General features: G+C 40.3%; 1 protein-coding gene across 1 annotated transcript in view; it reads left to right on the top strand.

Annotated features, from left to right (window-relative positions):
- LOC128704400 (uncharacterized) overlaps positions 1-19,380 on the top strand; it is a 204,207-nt gene that overhangs the window by 165,866 nt on the left and 18,961 nt on the right. Inside the window, exons 19-29 of the mRNA XM_070102922.1 lie at positions 182-254; positions 631-810; positions 1,242-1,356; positions 1,520-1,636; positions 2,500-2,637; positions 3,053-3,176; positions 4,192-4,318; positions 6,341-6,487; positions 6,809-7,022; positions 9,739-9,895; positions 13,912-13,988. Coding sequence (XP_069959023.1) covers positions 182-254; positions 631-810; positions 1,242-1,356; positions 1,520-1,636; positions 2,500-2,637; positions 3,053-3,176; positions 4,192-4,318; positions 6,341-6,487; positions 6,809-7,022; positions 9,739-9,895; positions 13,912-13,988 — 1,469 coding nt within the window. The remainder of the gene's footprint in view (positions 1-181; positions 255-630; positions 811-1,241; positions 1,357-1,519; positions 1,637-2,499; positions 2,638-3,052; positions 3,177-4,191; positions 4,319-6,340; positions 6,488-6,808; positions 7,023-9,738; positions 9,896-13,911; positions 13,989-19,380) is intronic.

Here is a 19,380-nt window from a genome sequence, read left to right as displayed (position 1 = left end):
AGAAGAGGTATGATAAAGCTTGTGGAGCAGGAAGAGTGACCTAGTAGCAACCAGTGATAGAGTGAATTATGGTAGAAGTGTTTCTTTTGTTTTTGTTTTGTTTCATATGAGTGATGGACATAGACTCATGTGTTTTGAGAACCTATGTACCATCAAGCATTCTCACTTTTCTTGCCACCAGGGTGACAAAGTTGCGACAAGAGATGGGGAGTCATCGTCTGGATGCCTACATCATTCCCATGTCAGGAGAACAAGTAAGCAGAAAACTTTTGGCATTAGCATAAATATGCATTAGTGTTGTCATTTTATTATACTGCCATAATTTTTTATAACAAGCATCTTGTTTTTAAATCTCACAATAAATTTTTGTACTGAGAATAGCATAATTTAAATTTCTGTGAAAAATGGTGTATACTGTAGCAGGAAAACTTAAATGGACATTTATATATGAGCATTTTACAAATTTGGGTTCCAATTCTTCAATTTTCCCATTGTATTTACATGACATAGCAGGGAATAAACCAATATATCTTGTATATCAGCCTTTGATATTCTGTGTTTAGAAGGCTAAGATGACAAAAATAAGAAATAATGGTATCCTGCATATATTCACTCATTTCTCCTTGAAAGCATGGCATTCAAACACCAGCAGAGCAGCGCCTACATTATATGACTGGTTTTACGGGAAGTTCTGGTGAGGCAGTGGTGACGGCAGATGAGCAAGCACTGTGGACAGACGGACGTTACTTCCTTCAGGCGGATAATGAGCTGGGATGTGATTGGTTACTCATGAAGGAGAGGATTGATGGTGTAAGTGCTGGGTTATCTATACATGTCCTCATTTTTGGATGTGTTTATTGTGTGATTGTCAGATAAAATTTATATGCAACTTCCATTTGCAAAATTTGTTTTGGCTCAATGTTAAACTATATGCAGACTTGTACATACAGCAAATTACAGTATTTATATTTGTAATATCTGTAAGTTAATTCTTTCAGTTATTGCACACTGCTAATTTATTAGTGACACTTATTAAAGGTAGGTTTCCTGGTACATAATATACATTTATTGTTAATTATATTGCTTGTTTTTACAACTTATTTTGCTTGTTTACAAATGAGTAATTTATGCTAATGTGTCACGTTATTACTGTCATTTTATCACTTAGTTTGTACATTATATCCTTGTACTATTGTAAGATTCTCTTACTGCTTTACTGTACAGCTATATTTCCACCACAGGTCCCAACAATAACAGAATGGCTGAGTCAAAAGCTGTCTGGCGGAGCCAAAGTGGGCGCCGACCCTAGACTCATTGCTGCAGATACTTGGAAAACTTATGCAAAGGAACTTAAGAGTGAGACAGAATGACAGATTCTTTAGTGTAACTCCATTTGTATTTATGTAAATAATTATTTTCATACACTACATACATGTATGCTCTGTACTATAACTTCGTGAATGGCTAAATTCACTCAGCATTTGTAACAAGATTTTAATATATTAAACTAATCCACCAGAGTCAGGCATCGAGCTGGTAGCAGAGGAGACCAATTTGATTGATTTAATATGGCCCTCTGATGAACGACCAATCTTCCCTGCTGATCCAATCTATATACATGAGCTCCATTTTGCAGGTCAGTGCAACAAGATATATGTTTAGTTAGTGTAATATAAATGAATAAAGTATGCATATACTATATACACATTATACATTGCTCCTCGACTTATGACAGGGGTTGCATTCCAATATATCCTTTGTAAGTTGAAAATATTGCAATTACTGTAACTGACTAATTACCAGTAATGATTAATAAATAAATGAATACAAGTTTATCCTATCAATAAATGTACAGTACTGTACGGTACAAAAAAAAAGTTTTACACCATCATAAACTCGAAATATAAGTCAAGCCATTGTAAAGTAAGGAGCATCTCACATAGTTATATGAGCAGATAGAAATGTGGTGCACTGACTTATAAAAAGTGATAAACATAAAGAGTACATTTTTTTATTTTGACCTACCAGCCATCTCACACCAAAGTAGGGTGACCACAAAAAAAAGAGATGCATTCACAGCACTCATATGTTTTGCCATAAGTGTGCAAAAATCACAATTCAAATGATCCTCTGAAATGCAACATCCTCATCACTCCTTGAGAGTGCAAGCAGTGTACTTTTCACCCCCAGGGCTCATGTCCAGCTAATAGGTTTCCCTGAATCCCTTCATAAATGTTACCTTGCTCACACAAGCATACTAGATGGTCAAGCCCTTAGCACTCAAAACCTCCTTTACCCCACCTGTCATCCCTTTCTATAATGACTCTTGCCCCTCCTTCCTGCCTTTCCAGATTTGTACATCCTGTTGTTGGTCATCCTATTCTGCTCCCTTCTCAATATCCACAACTCCTGTAAATACAGTTGTGCATGCATATGTTTATCTATATGTTACTACAGAAACAGAGCTGATGTGGGTATTTATGTTTGTGTGTGTGACAGGCAAGAAGTGGGAAGAGAAAGTTTCGGAAGTACGGAAAGAGATGGTGGAACAAAGTGCCGACATGTTGGTGATTACCGCCCCAGATGAGGTGGCTTGGCTCCTCAACCTACGAGGCAATGATGATTCCAGCACACCAGGTAAGCCAGCACAGTGCTTTTTCACTTTTACATATGACACTAATACCAGTTCACAAGTTAAAACCATTGTATAATTCAGATAGTAAAATGGTAGACTGCAACTATTCAAAGAAATACTATCCTCTTGGTGTATGATTGAAAAAAAGACTTGTTAATCATTTTTGACTTCCAAACAATTGATGGTATTTGCTTAGTATTCTGTACTTAAGTTCATTATATACACTTCTTGTTTCCTTGTGTTTCTTAGTACATAGCTCTTAATGCTGTTAGGTTTCCAATACTACTTTTGGTGAAGTTAGTTACATTGCTTCCTCTATAACCATGTGTGTCATAGCTGACTTGACATATGTAAGGAGACATTGAATACTACAATAGCTGGAGGTATGTTATAATCTAGAAAACTTTTTATTTTCAGTATTCAGGGCATATGTGATAATCGGAAGGAACAATGTAGAACTGTTCGTGCCCCAAGGCAAGATCACCCCAGCTGTTGATAATCATCTCAATGTAAACCAGTGTGGGGAGCAAGAATGCGTGATGTGAGTCCTTATTTTTTGTACAGAAAATAATTCATCATATGATCTCCATCCTAGGCTGGCCTACATGTTGACCCTTAATTGTTTACAGGATAGGTTAGGTAAGATTCGTCAGGAAACAGGGCAAGTGTTTCCTGACATGGGTCTTAGTCATATGATGACCTGCCGCTGGAGCTTTTGGTCATCTGACTGAGGCCTTCCACTGGCTTACTGATCTGCCCCTTTAAAAATTAGGCTTAATGCAGTTATTTACACAATTTCTTAAATTCATCAGAATGTAAAATCTCACCTTTCTGTTCATTCTCACACATTCGTAATATTTAATTGAAATGATACTTACTGGGTATTTTTATCAAGAGGTACATAGTAATTATGTAAATTGTGGCCTTAATGATCCTAGTAATTGATGGGACTTGAATTTCAACACTTAATATGATTGTAGTGAAAACAGAATAAGAGGTAAAATGGCATTGTAATACTGAGATGTAACACTTACCTGTTTGTCATGACCACACTGCCTGGCTAACTACAAGCTTCAGGTCATCAAGATTACACTGGCAGGCCAGTTATAAGCTTATTTAAGGACATCAACACCACACTGGTGGCCTAAATGTAGGCAAGGCTATCAAGACAATACTGATAGACCAGCTGTAAGCAAGGTCATCAAGACAATACTGGTAGACCAGCTGTAGGCAGGGTCATCAATACAACACTGGTAGACCAGCTGTAGGCAAGGTCATCAAGACAACACTGGTAGACCAGCTGTAGGCAAGGTCATCAAGACCATACTAGTAGACAAGTTGTAAGCAAGGTCATAAAGACCACACTGGTGAGCCAGTCATGTGCTTAAAGCCTTCAGGGCTACACTTATGCAAAAGTCATCAAGACTACATTTGTGTAGGAGGAGGAAAGAAGGGAAAGGGGCAGGCCAGACCAGGTCAGACAAAAGTAATAGAGATAAGGCATGTGTAGCCATGATAAATGCCCAGTGTCTCCACCAACTTCTTTATGTCCACAGCATTACTGAGTACTCGGCCATCTTGAACCGCCTTCGGGCCCTCAAGCTCAAAAATGGCATCACTAAGGTCATGCTTGATTCTAAGTACTCCTACTCTGGTGGTGCTTCCTATGCCATCTACTCTGCGGCAAGTATAATGGTTTACTTTTTTTTTTTTTTTGTGTGTGTGTGTGTGTGTGTGTGTGTGTGTGTGTGTGTGTGTGTGTGTGTGTGTGTGTGTGTGTGTGTGTGTGTGTGTGTGTGTGTGATATTCTATGTGCCAATCCCATTCTTAAAAAAATGAAGTCTGAAGGTTCAGATTGGAGAGGTTAAAAAACAAAATATCTTTGAGGAACTCATAGTCTTCATTCTTCATTGTGAAGATCACATTGGTGGGCCAGATTTAGGGTTACACCCACACAAGATCTTTCAACAAACTGACTGTATACCACTGAGGCAGGGTGGCCCAAAAAGAAAAACAAAAGTTTCTCTTTTTGACTTTAGTAATGTATACAGGAGAAGGGGTTACTCGCCCCTTGCTCCTGGCATTTTAGTCACCTCTTACAACATGCATGGCTTACAGAGGAAGAATTCTGTTCTACTTTCCCATGGAGAAACCACACAAGATATCCCTTAAAAAAATTATTTTAGCAGCAGGAGAGGAAGAAAGACATTGTATATCTTTAAAGATATAACTCAAAAATGTACATCAAGGCAACACTAATGAATAAAGTTTGAGTTTAAGGCTCAAGCAGATTATTTATATTAAAGAAAAGTTTTGTCCAGTAATTATACAGGAAGCTGATGTGGTATTTATGGGATACAACACAGATGTGGCCGTAAGAGGCAAAATCATATCACTGCAGAGACCACTTGTCCATCTGTTCCAGACATGTACCTGATTTCTATTTATTACTGAAAGTTTATTGCTGGAAATAAACCTCAAAACCGTAACATCACCCCTAGTAATTAAAATCATCGAAAGGAAACAAGAGGCAGACCAAACTTTTTCTTATCAAAATGTTCCTTGAGTATGCATATAATAATCAAAACATCATATAATAACTAATACTAAATTCCAAAACATCCAAACAGACCTTAGCACACTACAACTATCAGTTAAAAATCAGAGTAATCTCTTCCTTGTTTTTACTCCTGAACTTCCAGTGACAGGACAGAACAAAAAATCACTATCATCTTAATCTAGTCATGAGGTCATCTAGGGAAATAAAATTACAGAAATTAGCCATATCTCAAGTCAGCACCAATTACAAAGAATAATAAGCAAATTGAAATGGCATTTGCTTGAAACATTGCCCTCATGAGCACCTCATATATAGATGGTACTGAGTTACCTTATGCATAAGTTATCAATTTAACTTACAGAAAGGAAAAAAAGTTGCAGATATTACTGACAATCAAATGAACATTCTCTGCAGCACTATCTCTTAAATTGTAGTAAGTTTAAATCATAACATTAATGGAGTGATTCTATAGCCGGACTTGAGTCCTGGAAATGGGAAGTCCAATGCCTGCACTCTAAAGGAGGGGTTTTGGGATATTAGCAGTTGGAGGGATATGTTGTGTATCTTTATACATATAGCGCTGTACAACCCTTGTGGCTTAGCGCTTCTTTCTGATTATAATAATTTATACATATATGCTTCTAAACTGTTGTGGTCTGAGCACCTCTGCAAAAACAGTGATTATGTGTGAGTGAGGTGAAAGTGTTGAATGATGATGAAAGTATTTTCTTTTTGGGGATTTTCTTTCTTTTTGGGTCACCCTGCCTCGTTGGGAGACGGCCGACTTGTTGAAAAAAAAAAAAATTAATGGAGTGTCTATAGAATGAAACCATATCATTAACAAATAGTTTTAATTTTCTTCCCTAAGACTTGCGTATATTTTAAGTCCCTATCAGTAATATGTACAAAATATAAAAGTATCAGTAGTACATGTATAAGTAATTAAAGTATATTTTTGAGTATAGATTAATAAAATTTAAATTTGAAAATGAAATTTCACCTGAACATACCACCCTTAACATATTTAGTGAATTCACTCAAAATTATAAGCAAAAACTAGAATTCAACTCAAACATTGGCATTTTAATAAGGTGTAATGGCATCGTGTTGTTTCACCTCTTTAACTTCAGTCACTTCCACCATAGGTGCCAGAAGAAAAACGGTTAATGGTCATTTCTCCAGTGTTACTGATGAAGGCACGAAAGAACCCCATAGAAGTACTGGGTATGAGGAACTCCCACATCAGGGATGCTGTTGCTGTTTGTGACTACCTTACCTTCATGGAGAAGGAGGTGGGTCACAGTGTCTCAGAATAACATACTAATTGCCCAGGGTACTGTCTCACCAGCTTAGGATTTTTATTATCTGTGTAGAACATATTTGTGTAGGGCAGCTTATAATTGTTAGAAAATGATTTTATATTGGGTTATAAATATATAAGACACCTCATCTATGGTAATTATATATACAACTTGTCTGTCTAGACTACTATCTGGCCTACTGAGGCTTCTCATTTTGTATATAAACTCTTGTAAGAAATATACATCAGCATATATAAATAGTGTTGGCCTTAAGTGTTCATTTTAAATCTATTTTTCTTCATCATTTGGCAGATAACACTGGGGAACTCATGGAATGAGATGGAAGGAGCTGACAAGCTGCTGGAATTCCGCAGTCAGCAGGAGCACTTTGTGAGCATTTCCTTCCCCACCATTAGTGCTTTTGGGCCCAATGGTGCCATTATTCATTACCGACCCCAACCAAACAGCAGCCTAGAGATTACCACTGAGTCTCTCTACCTGGTGGACAGTGGTGGGCAGTACAAGGGTGAGTGAGAATCTTGCCTTTACTTAATGGACAGTATGATAATATAAGGATGAATGGATGTGGTGGACATTGTCATTGCCAGAGTAGATTTCAGTATTATAATTAAGAATACTCATCCTTACAGTGTATCAAAGAGTATTAGAGGACATCCAGTAGCTTACCATATTGTTATAAGGTAAGTCAGTTGAGTGAAAGGTGAAGATTGACACACTTATGCAATATATGGGAATCTTTATTGAGGAAACGTTTAGCCACACAGTGGCTTCATCAGTCCAATACAAAGCAGAAAGGTGTAAGGAGAGGAGGAGTTTGAGGTAATCAGTCCCTCAGCCTGGAGTCGATGTGTTCAGTCCATCAATCTTGTAGAATGTACAGCATAGGGCCGTAGACGTGGCTTATATACTGTTGTCAGGTGAAGCGAAGCAGGAGGAGGCGGGGTCATAGTGGTACCATCCACTAGTTGAAGTAGGTCTTCGTCCAAAGGTTGGACAAGTTTTGAAGAATCCTTTGTATCAAGATCCCATGATGATGCAGTGTCTGACAGTTGTGATGAATAGATTTGAAAACCGACAAGTTGAAGATTGAGACACTTATGCAACATATGGGAATCTTTATTGAGGAAACGTTTTGCCATACAGTGGCTTCATCAGTCCAATACAAAGCAGAAAGGTGTAAGGAGAGGAGGAGTTTGAGGTAATGAGTCCCTCAGCCTGGAGAAAGGTACCAGCATTTTACCTAGAGAACAGCAGAAGAGTGAAAATCCTTCATGTGAGGGCCAGTACAAATATGAGTAGGAGATATAAGTATCTCTGGAATATATAGTATATAGTCATAAAAAAACACTATACCCAGAAGTGATACAGTGCTGAAGAAACATAGGTAATTAGTTTGATCCAAGAAGTTCTTGGCTCAAGCCTTTCACCAGAATCAAGGCACCCGTCCTTGGGTCTTTATCTGGTGAACCATGGAAGTTTACCTGGAGAGGGGTCAATGCCCCCTGCGGCTCGGTCTGAGACCAGGCCTCGTATAAGAGTAGGAGGAAGTCATCAGCCTGTTAAACATGTAAAGATACAGGATGAAGCAGATGATTTTGTTTGGATTATTAATCTGGGGAGTTAGTAATCCAGATAAGTGGAATCTTTTTATCGTTTACAGCACCTGGTAAACAAGAAGGGACACATCAGAATCTTTAGTAATAGTAGTGATAATAAATTAAGATTAGAGCAGGATCAACCTGGGAAAAAAGGAGAGGTGGAAAGACATTGTATCATTGATACAGAGACCTAGTGGTGAAGGTCCAAGCAGAAATACCTGCTTCTCACCATCACGCTCCTCCATGGTATAGGAGGAAAGATGTTGTATCACTGAGATTTAATACACACTCTAATGAGATTGTGTTAGTAGATAAGCTGTAAGTTTAAAGGCCTATGTAAGTTGAACTATAGTACCTGTAGTCAAATTACCCCTATTGTTGTTTTTTATTTCATTAGTATTCACACACAAAGTGGGAGTTGTCACAGCTGCTCTTTGCTGATGACACTGTGCTCTTGGGAGATTCTGAAGAGAAGTTGCAGAGATTGGTGGATGAATTTGGTAGGGTGTGCAAAAGAAGAAAATTAAAGGTGAATACAGGAAAGAGTAAGGTTATGAGGATAACAAAAAGATTAGGTGATGAAAGATTGAATATCAGATTGGAGGGAGAGAGTATGGAGGAGGTGAACGTATTCAGATATTTGGGAGTGGACGTGTCAGCGGATGGGTCTATGAAAGATGAGGTGAATCATAGAATTGATGAGGGAAAAAGAGTGAGTGGTGCACTTAGGAGTCTGTGGAGACAAAGAACTTTGTCCTTGGAGGCAAAGAGGGGAATGTATGAGAGTATAGTTTTACCAACGCTCTTATATGGGTGTGAAGCGTGGGTGATGAATGTTGCAGCGAGGAGAAGGCTGGAGGCAGTGGAGATGTCATGTCTGAGGGCAATGTGTGGTGTGAATATAATGCAGAGAATTCGTAGTTTGGAAGTTAGGAGGAGGTGCGGGATTACCAAAACTGTTGTCCAGAGGGCTGAGGAAGGGTTGTTGAGGTGGTTCGGACATGTAGAGAGAATGGAGCGAAACAGAATGACTTCAAGAGTGTATCAGTCTGTAGTGGAAGGAAGGCGGGGTAGGGGTCGGCCTAGGAAGGGTTGGAGGGAGGGGGTAAAGGAGGTTTTGTGTGCGAGGGGCTTGGACTTCCAGCAGGCATGCGTGAGCGTGTTTGATAGGAGTGAATGGAGACAAATGGTTTTTAATACTTGACGTGCTGTTGGAGTGTGAGCAAAGTAACATTTATGAAGGGATTCAGGGAAACCGGCAGGCCGGACTTGAGTCCTGGAGATGGGAAGTACAGTGCCTGCACTCTGAAGGAGGGGTGTTAATGTTGCAGTTTAAAAACTGTAGTGTAAAGCACCCTTCTGGCAAGACAGTGATGGAGTGAATGATGGTGAAAGTTTTTCTTTTTCGGGCCACCCTGCCTTGGTGGGAATCGGCCGGTGTGATAATAATAAAAAAATAAAAAATATTGTTATTATTATTAAATTCACAGAAATCACTAAACTCATGAGTTATTTTAATGTTAGGTGCATATTTTTATCCACTTAAATAACAACTCCTAAAAATATTTAATAAATTTAAAGGTAAACTTTAATTTTTCTTCTCCCCTCTCACCTTTTAACCAGACGGGACAACGGATGTTACACGAACAATGCACTACGGGGAGCCAACACCCTTCCAGGTGGAGGCTTATACCAGGGTGTTGACAGGTGTAATTGACCTGGCCATGCTTGTCTTCCCTGAAGGCACAGGAGATACTGACATAGACATTCTTGCTCGCAGGTGTGTACTTGATTACCTAATTATTTACCTATTTGTGAATGCTCATTTGTATAGTAATTACAGAAGTAGAGCTAGTGGTGTTGGTGGTTTATTTGTCAGGAAATGCCTGTAATGCTTTGCATAACCATGGGCTTTCTGTGTACACAACCAAAATGTCACTTATTTCTTTATAAACATTGTACAATGTGGAAAGAAATCTTTGACCTTGACTTTGACAAGTGTCTTGTGACATAAGTCTTGTCAAATGATAACCTGTAACTGGTTAAACATCCAATAGCTTACTAGGTATTTCACCCCATTCAAATAAAAAATTATGACTACATTATAGTGTATCTTAGATGATACCTTGATTGGAATGTTCATGGTGTCCCATCATCAGTATTTAGTTTCTGGCTTTCTGAAGTTGCTGTACACATAACCTCTTATTGGATTCTTTTCCTACTAATTATGAATTAGTATTATAGGGAAGTGCTAAATCTGCCTGAGCAATTGGAGTTTATCAGGTTTGATCCTAGAAAGGGAAGAGTATCATTAATTCCTTGAATTAAGAATCCTTCACCAGCATCTATGACCTGGAGTTTACCTGGAGAGAGTTCCGGGGTTCAATGCCCCCGCGGCCCAGTCTGTGACCAGGCCTCCTGGGGGATCAGAGCCTGATCAACCAGGCTGTTGCTGCTGGCTGCACGCAAACCAACGTACGAGCCACAGCCCAGCTGGTCAGGTACCGACTTTAGGTGCTTGTCCAGTGCCAGCTTGAAGACTGCCAGGGGTCTGTTGGTAATCCCCCTTATGTATGCTGGGAGGCAGTTGAACAGTCTCGGGCCCCTGACACTTATTGTATGGTCTCTTAACGTGCTAGTGACACCTCTGCTTTTCATTGGGGGGATGTTGCATCGTCTGCCAAGTCTTTTGCTTTCGTAGTGATTTTCGTGTGCAAGTTCGGTACTAGTCCCTCTAGGATTTTCCAGGTGTATATAATCATGTATCTCTCCCGCCTGCGTTCCAGGGAATACAGGTTTAGGAACCTCAAGCGCTCCCAGTAATTGAGGTGTTTTATCTCCGTTATGCGTGCCGTGAAGGCTCTCTGTACATTTTCTAGGTCAGCAATTTCACCTGCCTTGAAAGGTGCTGTTAGTGTGCAGCAATATTCCAGCCTAGATAGAACAAGTGACCTGAAGAGTGTCATCATGGGCTTGGCCTCCCTAGTTTTGAAGGTTCTCGTTATCCATCCCATCATTTTTCTAGCAGATGCGATTGATACAATGTTATGGTCCTTGAAGGTGAGATCCTCCGACATGATCACTCCCAGGTCTTTGACGTTGGTGTTTCGCTCTATTTTGTGGCCAGAATTTGTTTTGTACTCTGATGAAGATTTAATTTCCTCGTGTTTACCATATCTGAGTAATTGAAATTTCTCATCGTTGAACTTCATATTGTTTTCTGCAGCCCACTGAAAGATTTGGTTGATGTCCGCCTGGAGCCTTGCAGTGTCTGCAATGGAAGACACTGTCATGCAGATTCATGCAGATGAAGGGGATATTTGTGAAGAAATATATATATATATATATTTTTTTTGACCTGCCTTTTTTGTGGTTTATAATTGTGATCTCTGTTTTTTTGTGTGTGTGTATCCTGTCATGGTTATATATGCTATTTTGGCACTTTTTTTTTTTTTTGTAAGAACATCTGACTTATTTTCAAAGCCATTACGATGAAAGTTACATACAGTGGACCCCCGCATAACGATATTAATCTGTTCCTGAGAGCTCATTGTTATGCGAAATTATCGCTTTGCGAAATTATCGTTATGCGAAATTATCGTTATGCGAATGAATCTTCCCCATAAGAAATAATGGAAATCAAATTAATCCGTGCAAGACACCCAAAAGTATGAAAAAAAAAATTTTACCACATGAAATATACATCTTCCTACACACAAAGAGAAGGATACATGCACAATAGCAGAGTAGTACATGCACAGTATATATTGTGCATGTACTACTCTACTAAATGAAGAATAAATGACACTTACCTTTATTGAAGATGCAGCAATGACTGATGAGACACTGTGTCCTGGGAGTGCCTTTTCCTCCTGAGTACTGTAGGTCCTGTTTGGCATTTTCTTCCAGAACAGGCCTTATCACACTGTGTATGCCACTACAATTCTTAAATCTCTCAAACCAACCTTTGCTGGCTTTAAATTCACCAATATGAGCACTAGTTCCAGGCATTTTTCCCTGTTCACCTGGGTGTTAGTCGACTGGTGTGGGTTGCATCCTGGGAGACAAGATTAAGGACCCCAGTGGAAATAAGTTAAGACAGTCTTCGATGACACTGACTTTTTTGGGTTATCCTGGGTGGCTAACCCTCTGGGGTTAATTGTTTCTTGGTATTCTCAATAAGCCACACCAACAACGGTGCTACAGCAGCAGCTGACAGTGCTACAGCAGCAGCAGCAGCAGCTGACAGTGCTACAGCAGCAGCAGCAGCAGCTGACAGTGCTACAGCAGCAGCTGACAGTGCTACAGCAGCAGCAGACGGTGCTACAGCAGCAGCAGACAGTACTACAGCAGCAGCAGCAGCTGACGGTGGTACAGCAGCAGCAGCAGCAGCTGACAGTGCAGCAGCAGCAGCAGCTGAGTGCTACAGCAGCAGCAGCAGCAGCTGACAGTGCTACAGCAGCAGCAGACGGTGCTACAGCAGCAGCAGACGGTACTACAGCAGCAGCAGCTGACGGTGGTACAGCAGCAGCAGCAGCTGACAGTGCTACAGCAGCAGCAGACGGTACTACAGCAGCAGCAGCAGCTGACGGTGGTACAGCAGCAGCAGCAGCTGACGGTGCTACAGCAGCAGCTGACAGTGCTACAGCAGCAGCAGCATCAGCAGTTGACCATGGTACCACAGTATTTCGATAATATTTCTCACCCTTTTTACCACAGGGTTGGCACTAGAAGCTTTCTTGGGCCCATGGTCACTTATTTTGCAGATAAAATCACCAAAAACGCTGGAATAATACGAAATGTTCCGATTGTATGCTTGGATGTTACTGTGGAGGCTGGCTTGTAAACAATGCCACCGGCAGAACATGTGAGACTGGCTCAGGCCGCACATTAGACGCGTTTCGGACAAATAGCATTGAGCGGGTTTTTTAGTGGTATGCGAGGCAAAATCTTAGCGATAAAATGTATCTGTATGCGGATTTAACGTTATGTGATGCCAACGGTATGCGGGGGTCCACTGTATATACCACTATATATGCTCTTAACCCTCTTAAAGTTCAACACTTACACGACCTCACACTTGCCCCTGGCCGGGCTCCGAGAGTAGTAAGACTTTCGAAACTCGTCAAAGGTATGTGTTTGTATTTAATGTGGAATGTGACAAAAATGCTCAATTATCATTAGGAATCGATCTTATATTATAGGATTTCTAGTCAACTAAAGACCTGCATTAACCTTCACTTTATGGAAGGAGGCTATAGAGGTTATGAAATAAAACACATAACAGTGGAAAAATATACATATGTTCATAAGTACTAGTGAAAATTTCATTATAAGAATTAAGAATCTTGTGTGCATTTTAACTGCATAAAAAGTAAGGGTTATAAAAACAAATGGTATTGAGAAAGTTACACCCAAAATGGTATTTGTTTAATACTGTACAATGTATTTGCATTTAGGTAAAGGTGAGCCCTGCTTATACAGCAGGTTAGGTTCCAGGGATAACTGAAAACAAATGCATTAGTGAAATGCTGTAAAGTGAAGTCCTGTAAAGTGGGGTACTCCTGTACTGTATTTTTATGAATATTCATTCATTGATAAATGTTTACTAGTAGTATGTCTCAAACCATCACCTGCTCTCTCTTATTGAAATAAAATTTTAATCCACATAAAAATGGAGTGTTAAAACTAGCCCAGCCAGTGAACATGACAGTACACCTACCATACTCTGTATTCTTGACAAGAGGTTCTTCTTATGCCATTACTATTGTGTTAATGTATTATGTGAACCCCCAGGCCACTGTATGAGGTGGGTCTCGACTACCGCCATGGCACTGGACATGGCATCGGACACTTTCTAAATATACACGAAGGTAAAGACATTACATTGTACTCAACTGGGGTAACAGTACAATCTCTTCTTGACTGTTACTTCTTTAAATCTGCTTTTGTATTACAGCTATATACAGTTTAATTATAAGAAATTAATTATTTTTTTGTAAATGAATGAAAAAAATACTACTTATTAATTTTTTTTTTTTCAACAAGTTGGCCGTCTCCCACCGAGGCAGGGTGACCCAAAAAAGAAAGACAATCCCCAAAAAGAAAATGCTTTCATCATCATTCAACACTTTCACCACACTCACACATAATCACTCTTTTTGCAGAGGTGCTCAGAATACAACAGTTTAGAAGCATATACGTATAAAGATACACAACATACCCCTCCAAACTGCCAATATCCCAAACCCCTCCTTTAAAGTGCAGGCATTGTACTTCCCATTTCCAGGACTCAAGTCCGACTATATGAAAATAACCGGTTTCCCTGAATCCCTTCACTAAATATTACCCTGCTCACACTCCAACAGATCGTCAGGTCCCAAGTACCATTCATCTCCATTCACTCCTATCTAACACGCTCACGCACGCTTGTTGGAAGTCCAAGCCCCTTGCCCACAAAACCTCCTTTACCCCCTCTCTCCAACCCTTTCGAGGACGACCCCTACCTCGCCTTCCTTCCCCTATAGATTTATATGCTTTCCATGTCATTCTACTTTGATCCATTCTCTCTAAATGACCAAACCACCTCAACAACCCCTCTTCTGCCCTCTGACTAATACTTTTATTAACTCCACACCTTTTCCTAATTTCCACACTCCGAATTTTCTGCATAATATTTACACCACACATTGCCCTTAGGCAGGACATCTCCACTGCTTCCAACCGTCTCCTCGCTGCTGCATTTACCACCCAAGCTTCACACCCATATAAGAGTGTTGGCACTACTATACTTTCATACATTCCCTTCTTTGCCTCCATAGATAACGTTTTTTGACTCCACATATACCTCAATGCACCACTCACCTTTTTTCCCTCATCAATTCTATGATTAACCTCATCCTTCATAAATCCATCCGCCGACACGTCAACTCCCAAGTATCCTCCTCTGAACCAGTTTCCCCAGGTCTGGCCTCTTGCTCTTGAAGTTGATCTATCAGCTCATCAGTGGTTAGTTCTTCATTGTCCTCCTCCACCAACTCTTCCACATCCTCCCCACTAACCTCCAACCCCAAGGACTTCCCCAATTCCACAATTGATTCCTCAACTGGTATACTACTCCTCTCAGGGTTAGCCTCAAACCCTTCAAAATCCCTTTTGTCTACACATTCTGGCCACAGTTTCTTCCAAGCAGAGTTCAAGGTTCTCTTAGTCACTCCCTCCCAAGCCTTACCTATAAGGTTTACACAACTGAGGATATTAAAGTGATCCTTCCAAAACTCTTTTAGAGTCAATCCAGTGTCTGTGGTCACTTCAAAGCACTTTTGAAACAGAGCTTTTGTGTACAGTTTCTTGAAGTTGGAAATGACCTGCTGGTCCATGGGCTGCAGGAGAGGAGTGGTATTAGGAGGCAAAAACTTCACCTTAATGAAGCTCATGTCCCCATAAAGTCGCTCTGCCACGTCTGTAGGATGACCAGGGGCATTGTCTAACACCAGGAGGCACTTAAGGTCTAATTTCTTTTCAGTTAGGTAATCTTTCACATTGGGGGCAAATGCATGGTGTAACCAGTTATAGAAAAATTCCCTAGTGACCCATGCCTTACTGTTTGCCCTCCACAGCACACACAAATTATCCTTGAGGACATTCTTTTGCCTGAACGCTCTGGGAGTTTCAGAGTGATACACTAATAAAGGCTTAACTTTGCAATCACCAGTAGCATTGGCACACATGAGAAGAGTAAGCCTGTCTTTCATAGGCTTATGTCCTGGGAGTGCCTTTTCCTCCTGAGTAATGTAGGTCCTGCTTGGCATTTTCTTCCAGAACAGGCCTGTTTCATCACAATTAAACACTTGTTCAGGTTCCAGTCCTTCAGTTTCTATGTACTCCTTGAATTCATGCACATATTTTTCAGCCGCTTTGTGGTCCGAACTGGCAGCCTCACCATGCCGTATCACACTATGGATGCCACTACGCTTCTTAAATCTCTCAAACCAACCTTTGCTGGCCTTAAATTCACTCACATCATCACTAGTTGCAGGCATTTTTTTAATTAAATCGTCATGCAACTTCCTAGCCTTTTCACATATGATCGCTTGAGAGACGCTATCTCCTGCTAGCTGTTTTTCATTTATCCACACCAATAAGAGTCTCTCAACATCTTCCATCACTTGCGATCTTTGTTTCGAAAACACAGTTAAACCTTTGGCAACAACAGCTTCCTTGATTGCCGTTTTCTTGCCCACAATAGAAGCGATGGTTGATTTTGGTTTCTTGTACAACCTGACCAGGTCGGTGATACGTACTCCACTTTCATACTTATCAATGATTTCTTTCTTAATTTCAATGGGTATTCTTACCCTTTGAGGTGTAGGGTTGGCACTAGAAGCTTTCTTGGGGCCCATGGTCACTTATTTTCCACAAACAGCACCGAAAACACTGTGCGGGGGTCCACTGTATCTGAAAACATTTACTTCTTCCATACTCCTCCTCCCCAATTTGATATCCAATTTTTCTTTTTCTAAATCATTTGATACCCTCATCACCTTACTCTTTTCTATGTTCACTTTCAACTTTCTACCTTTACACACATTCTCAAACTCATCCACTAACCTTTGCAATTTTTCTTTAGAATCTCCCATAAGCACAGTATCATCAGCAAAAAGTAACTGTGTTAATTCCCATTTTGAATTTGATTCCCCATAATTTAATCCCACCCCTCTCCCGAACACCCTAGCATTTACTTCTTTTACAACCCCATCTATAAATATATTAAACAACCATGGTGACATTACACATCCCTGTCTAAGACCTACTTTTACTGAGAAGTAGTCTCCCTCTCTTCTACACACCCTAACCTGAGCCTCACTATCCTCATAAAAACTCTTTACAGCATTTAGTAACTTACCACCTATTCCATATACTTGCAACATCTGCCACATTGCTCCCCTATCCACTCTATCATATGCCTTTTCTAAATCCATAAATGCAATAAAAACTTCCCTACCTTTATCTAAATACTGTTCACATATATGCTTCAATGTAAACACTTGATCTACACATCCCCTACCCACTCTGAAACCTCCTTGCTCATCCGCAATCCTACATTCTGTCTTACCTCTAATTCTTTCAATTATAACCCTACCATACACTTTTCCTGGTATACTCAATAAACTTATTCCTCTATAATTTTTACAATCTCTTTTGTCCCCTTTCCCTTTATGTAAAGGGACTATACATGCTCTCCGCCAATCCCTAGGTACCTTCCCCTCTTTCATACATTTATTAAACAAAAGTACCAACCACTCACCAAAAACTTACCACAGTGGTCAGCTGTTTTAATAATCTTCCTGGCCTGCTAGTGTACTCGCATATAATCTAGTGATACCAGTGAATAGCAGAATACAGTGTTGTAATAGCAACTAACCAGTATTATAATGGTACTTAGTGGAGTGGAGTGACTTTCATTAGTTTCTTTTTTCTTGAAATACCAGATGTATACTGTGAATTTCATATAACCTATAGTTACCAGCGGTCGCAATATACACAACGAGAAGCAATTATTACTACAGAAAAAGTGTCCTTCCTCCAAAATTTCCACCAGTCAACTATAGTGATAATATAGCATTTATTGTGGTGGAGACGAAAAAAAATAGAAAAGCTAGATACAGCGATTGATAAACAAGGGTTGAGGCTCGACCGTTCGTCATTGTAGGAGCTGCCAGAAATCACCGGCTCTTCAACACGCAAGTTATACTTTTGTATCAATCAAATCACATATTACTCGGGTAGATAATTTCAAGTAGATCCTTCATGTGTTAGCCCAAATCACCAACTAGTATGTTTTAAATAAGTGACCCACTGATCAGATCAGATCGACTGGTCCGAACCCTCGACTGGTCCGAACCCTTGATGGTCCGAACCCTTGACTGGTTTCAAACGGATTCGTTGGACAATAAAGCAGACTGTAAACGGATGGGGTTGTAGGCGCCCTTATCAAACACAAACAATAAATATAAATCAGGAACGTACACGGTAAGCTGTCCAATATACAAGTACAGTTAGAAATAGAAATACAAATAGCTAGAGCTTCATTTAAGGAGGTTATTAATAGAGTATTCAAGAGGTTGCTAGTAGAATTACAGTAAATCAACCATTCAAATCATTATGAAGCTCTGTATAGTCTGCAGTCAATCAAACAAATGGGCTTCCACATGGATAAATTGTCATTTTTGTGGAAATTGGTGTCACGCCCCTTGTGCAGATATCCAAGAACTAGCTACAAGCAGTATTAAAACAGGGAAGTGTTTTTGGGTATGCCCAAATGAGGAAAATCTGTGGACTAAAATCACAAGGGTATTAAAAGAGGATAACATCAAAGCTGCTTTCATAGACAACCTGGAAGCTTTCTACAACAGATGGGAACATAAAAAGTCTGGGCTGAATGGTACTGCCCTTGATACTGGCCATGTAGTCAGAAACTGTAAGGCTGGAGGTGATGTCCTGGTAGTCAGTAAATGTGGGGCTGATAGTGCTGTCCTGGGAGACAGTAATGGTGAAGCTGGAGGTGCTGTCCTGGGAGACAGTAATGGTGAAGCTGGAGGTGCTGTCCTGGGAGACAGTAATGGTGAAGCTGGAGGTGCTGTCCTGGGAGGCAGTAATGGTGAAGCTGGAGGTGCTGTCCTGGGAGACAGTAATGGTGAAGCTGGAGGTGCTGTCCTGGGAGACAGTAATGGTGAAGCTGGAGGTGCTGTCCTGGGAGACAGTAATGGTGAAGCTGGAGATTTTGTCCAGGTAGTCGGGAATTATACGCAGGAAGGAATACATATAAATGACCTCATAGGGGACAGGAGCTGTAGTGGGGAAACAAGTGTAGTCAAAGATAAGATAAAACCAATATTGCAAACTAGAAATACCACAGGAAATAGCAAACAAGAGGACTCCACTAACAATAGTGAGGATATATTACCAAAAACAACTGGTGGGAGCTCCATTGTTGGTGCTAGGGAGGATAGGAATAAGTCAGGGAAACATGCACCAACAGGGAATACAGTCACAGAAACCCAAGGCAAACGGAAACCAAGCCTGTGCACATACTATGCACTTGGTATCTGCAGACATGGGAAATTTGGAAAAACAGACAGGACGTGCAATTATGACCACCCTAGAAAATGCCATGCCCATATGGCAACAGGAAAATGCAAACTCCCTTCCTGTAAGCTTTTTCACCCTGAAATGTGTACCTCTTCAGTACAGGAAAGACTGTGC

This window comes from Cherax quadricarinatus, chromosome 84 (genome assembly GCF_038502225.1).
Source record: "Cherax quadricarinatus isolate ZL_2023a chromosome 84, ASM3850222v1, whole genome shotgun sequence".
Classification (NCBI taxonomy): Eukaryota; Metazoa; Arthropoda; class Malacostraca; order Decapoda; family Parastacidae; genus Cherax; species Cherax quadricarinatus.
This window is presented reverse-complemented; position numbering and strand designations above follow the sequence as displayed.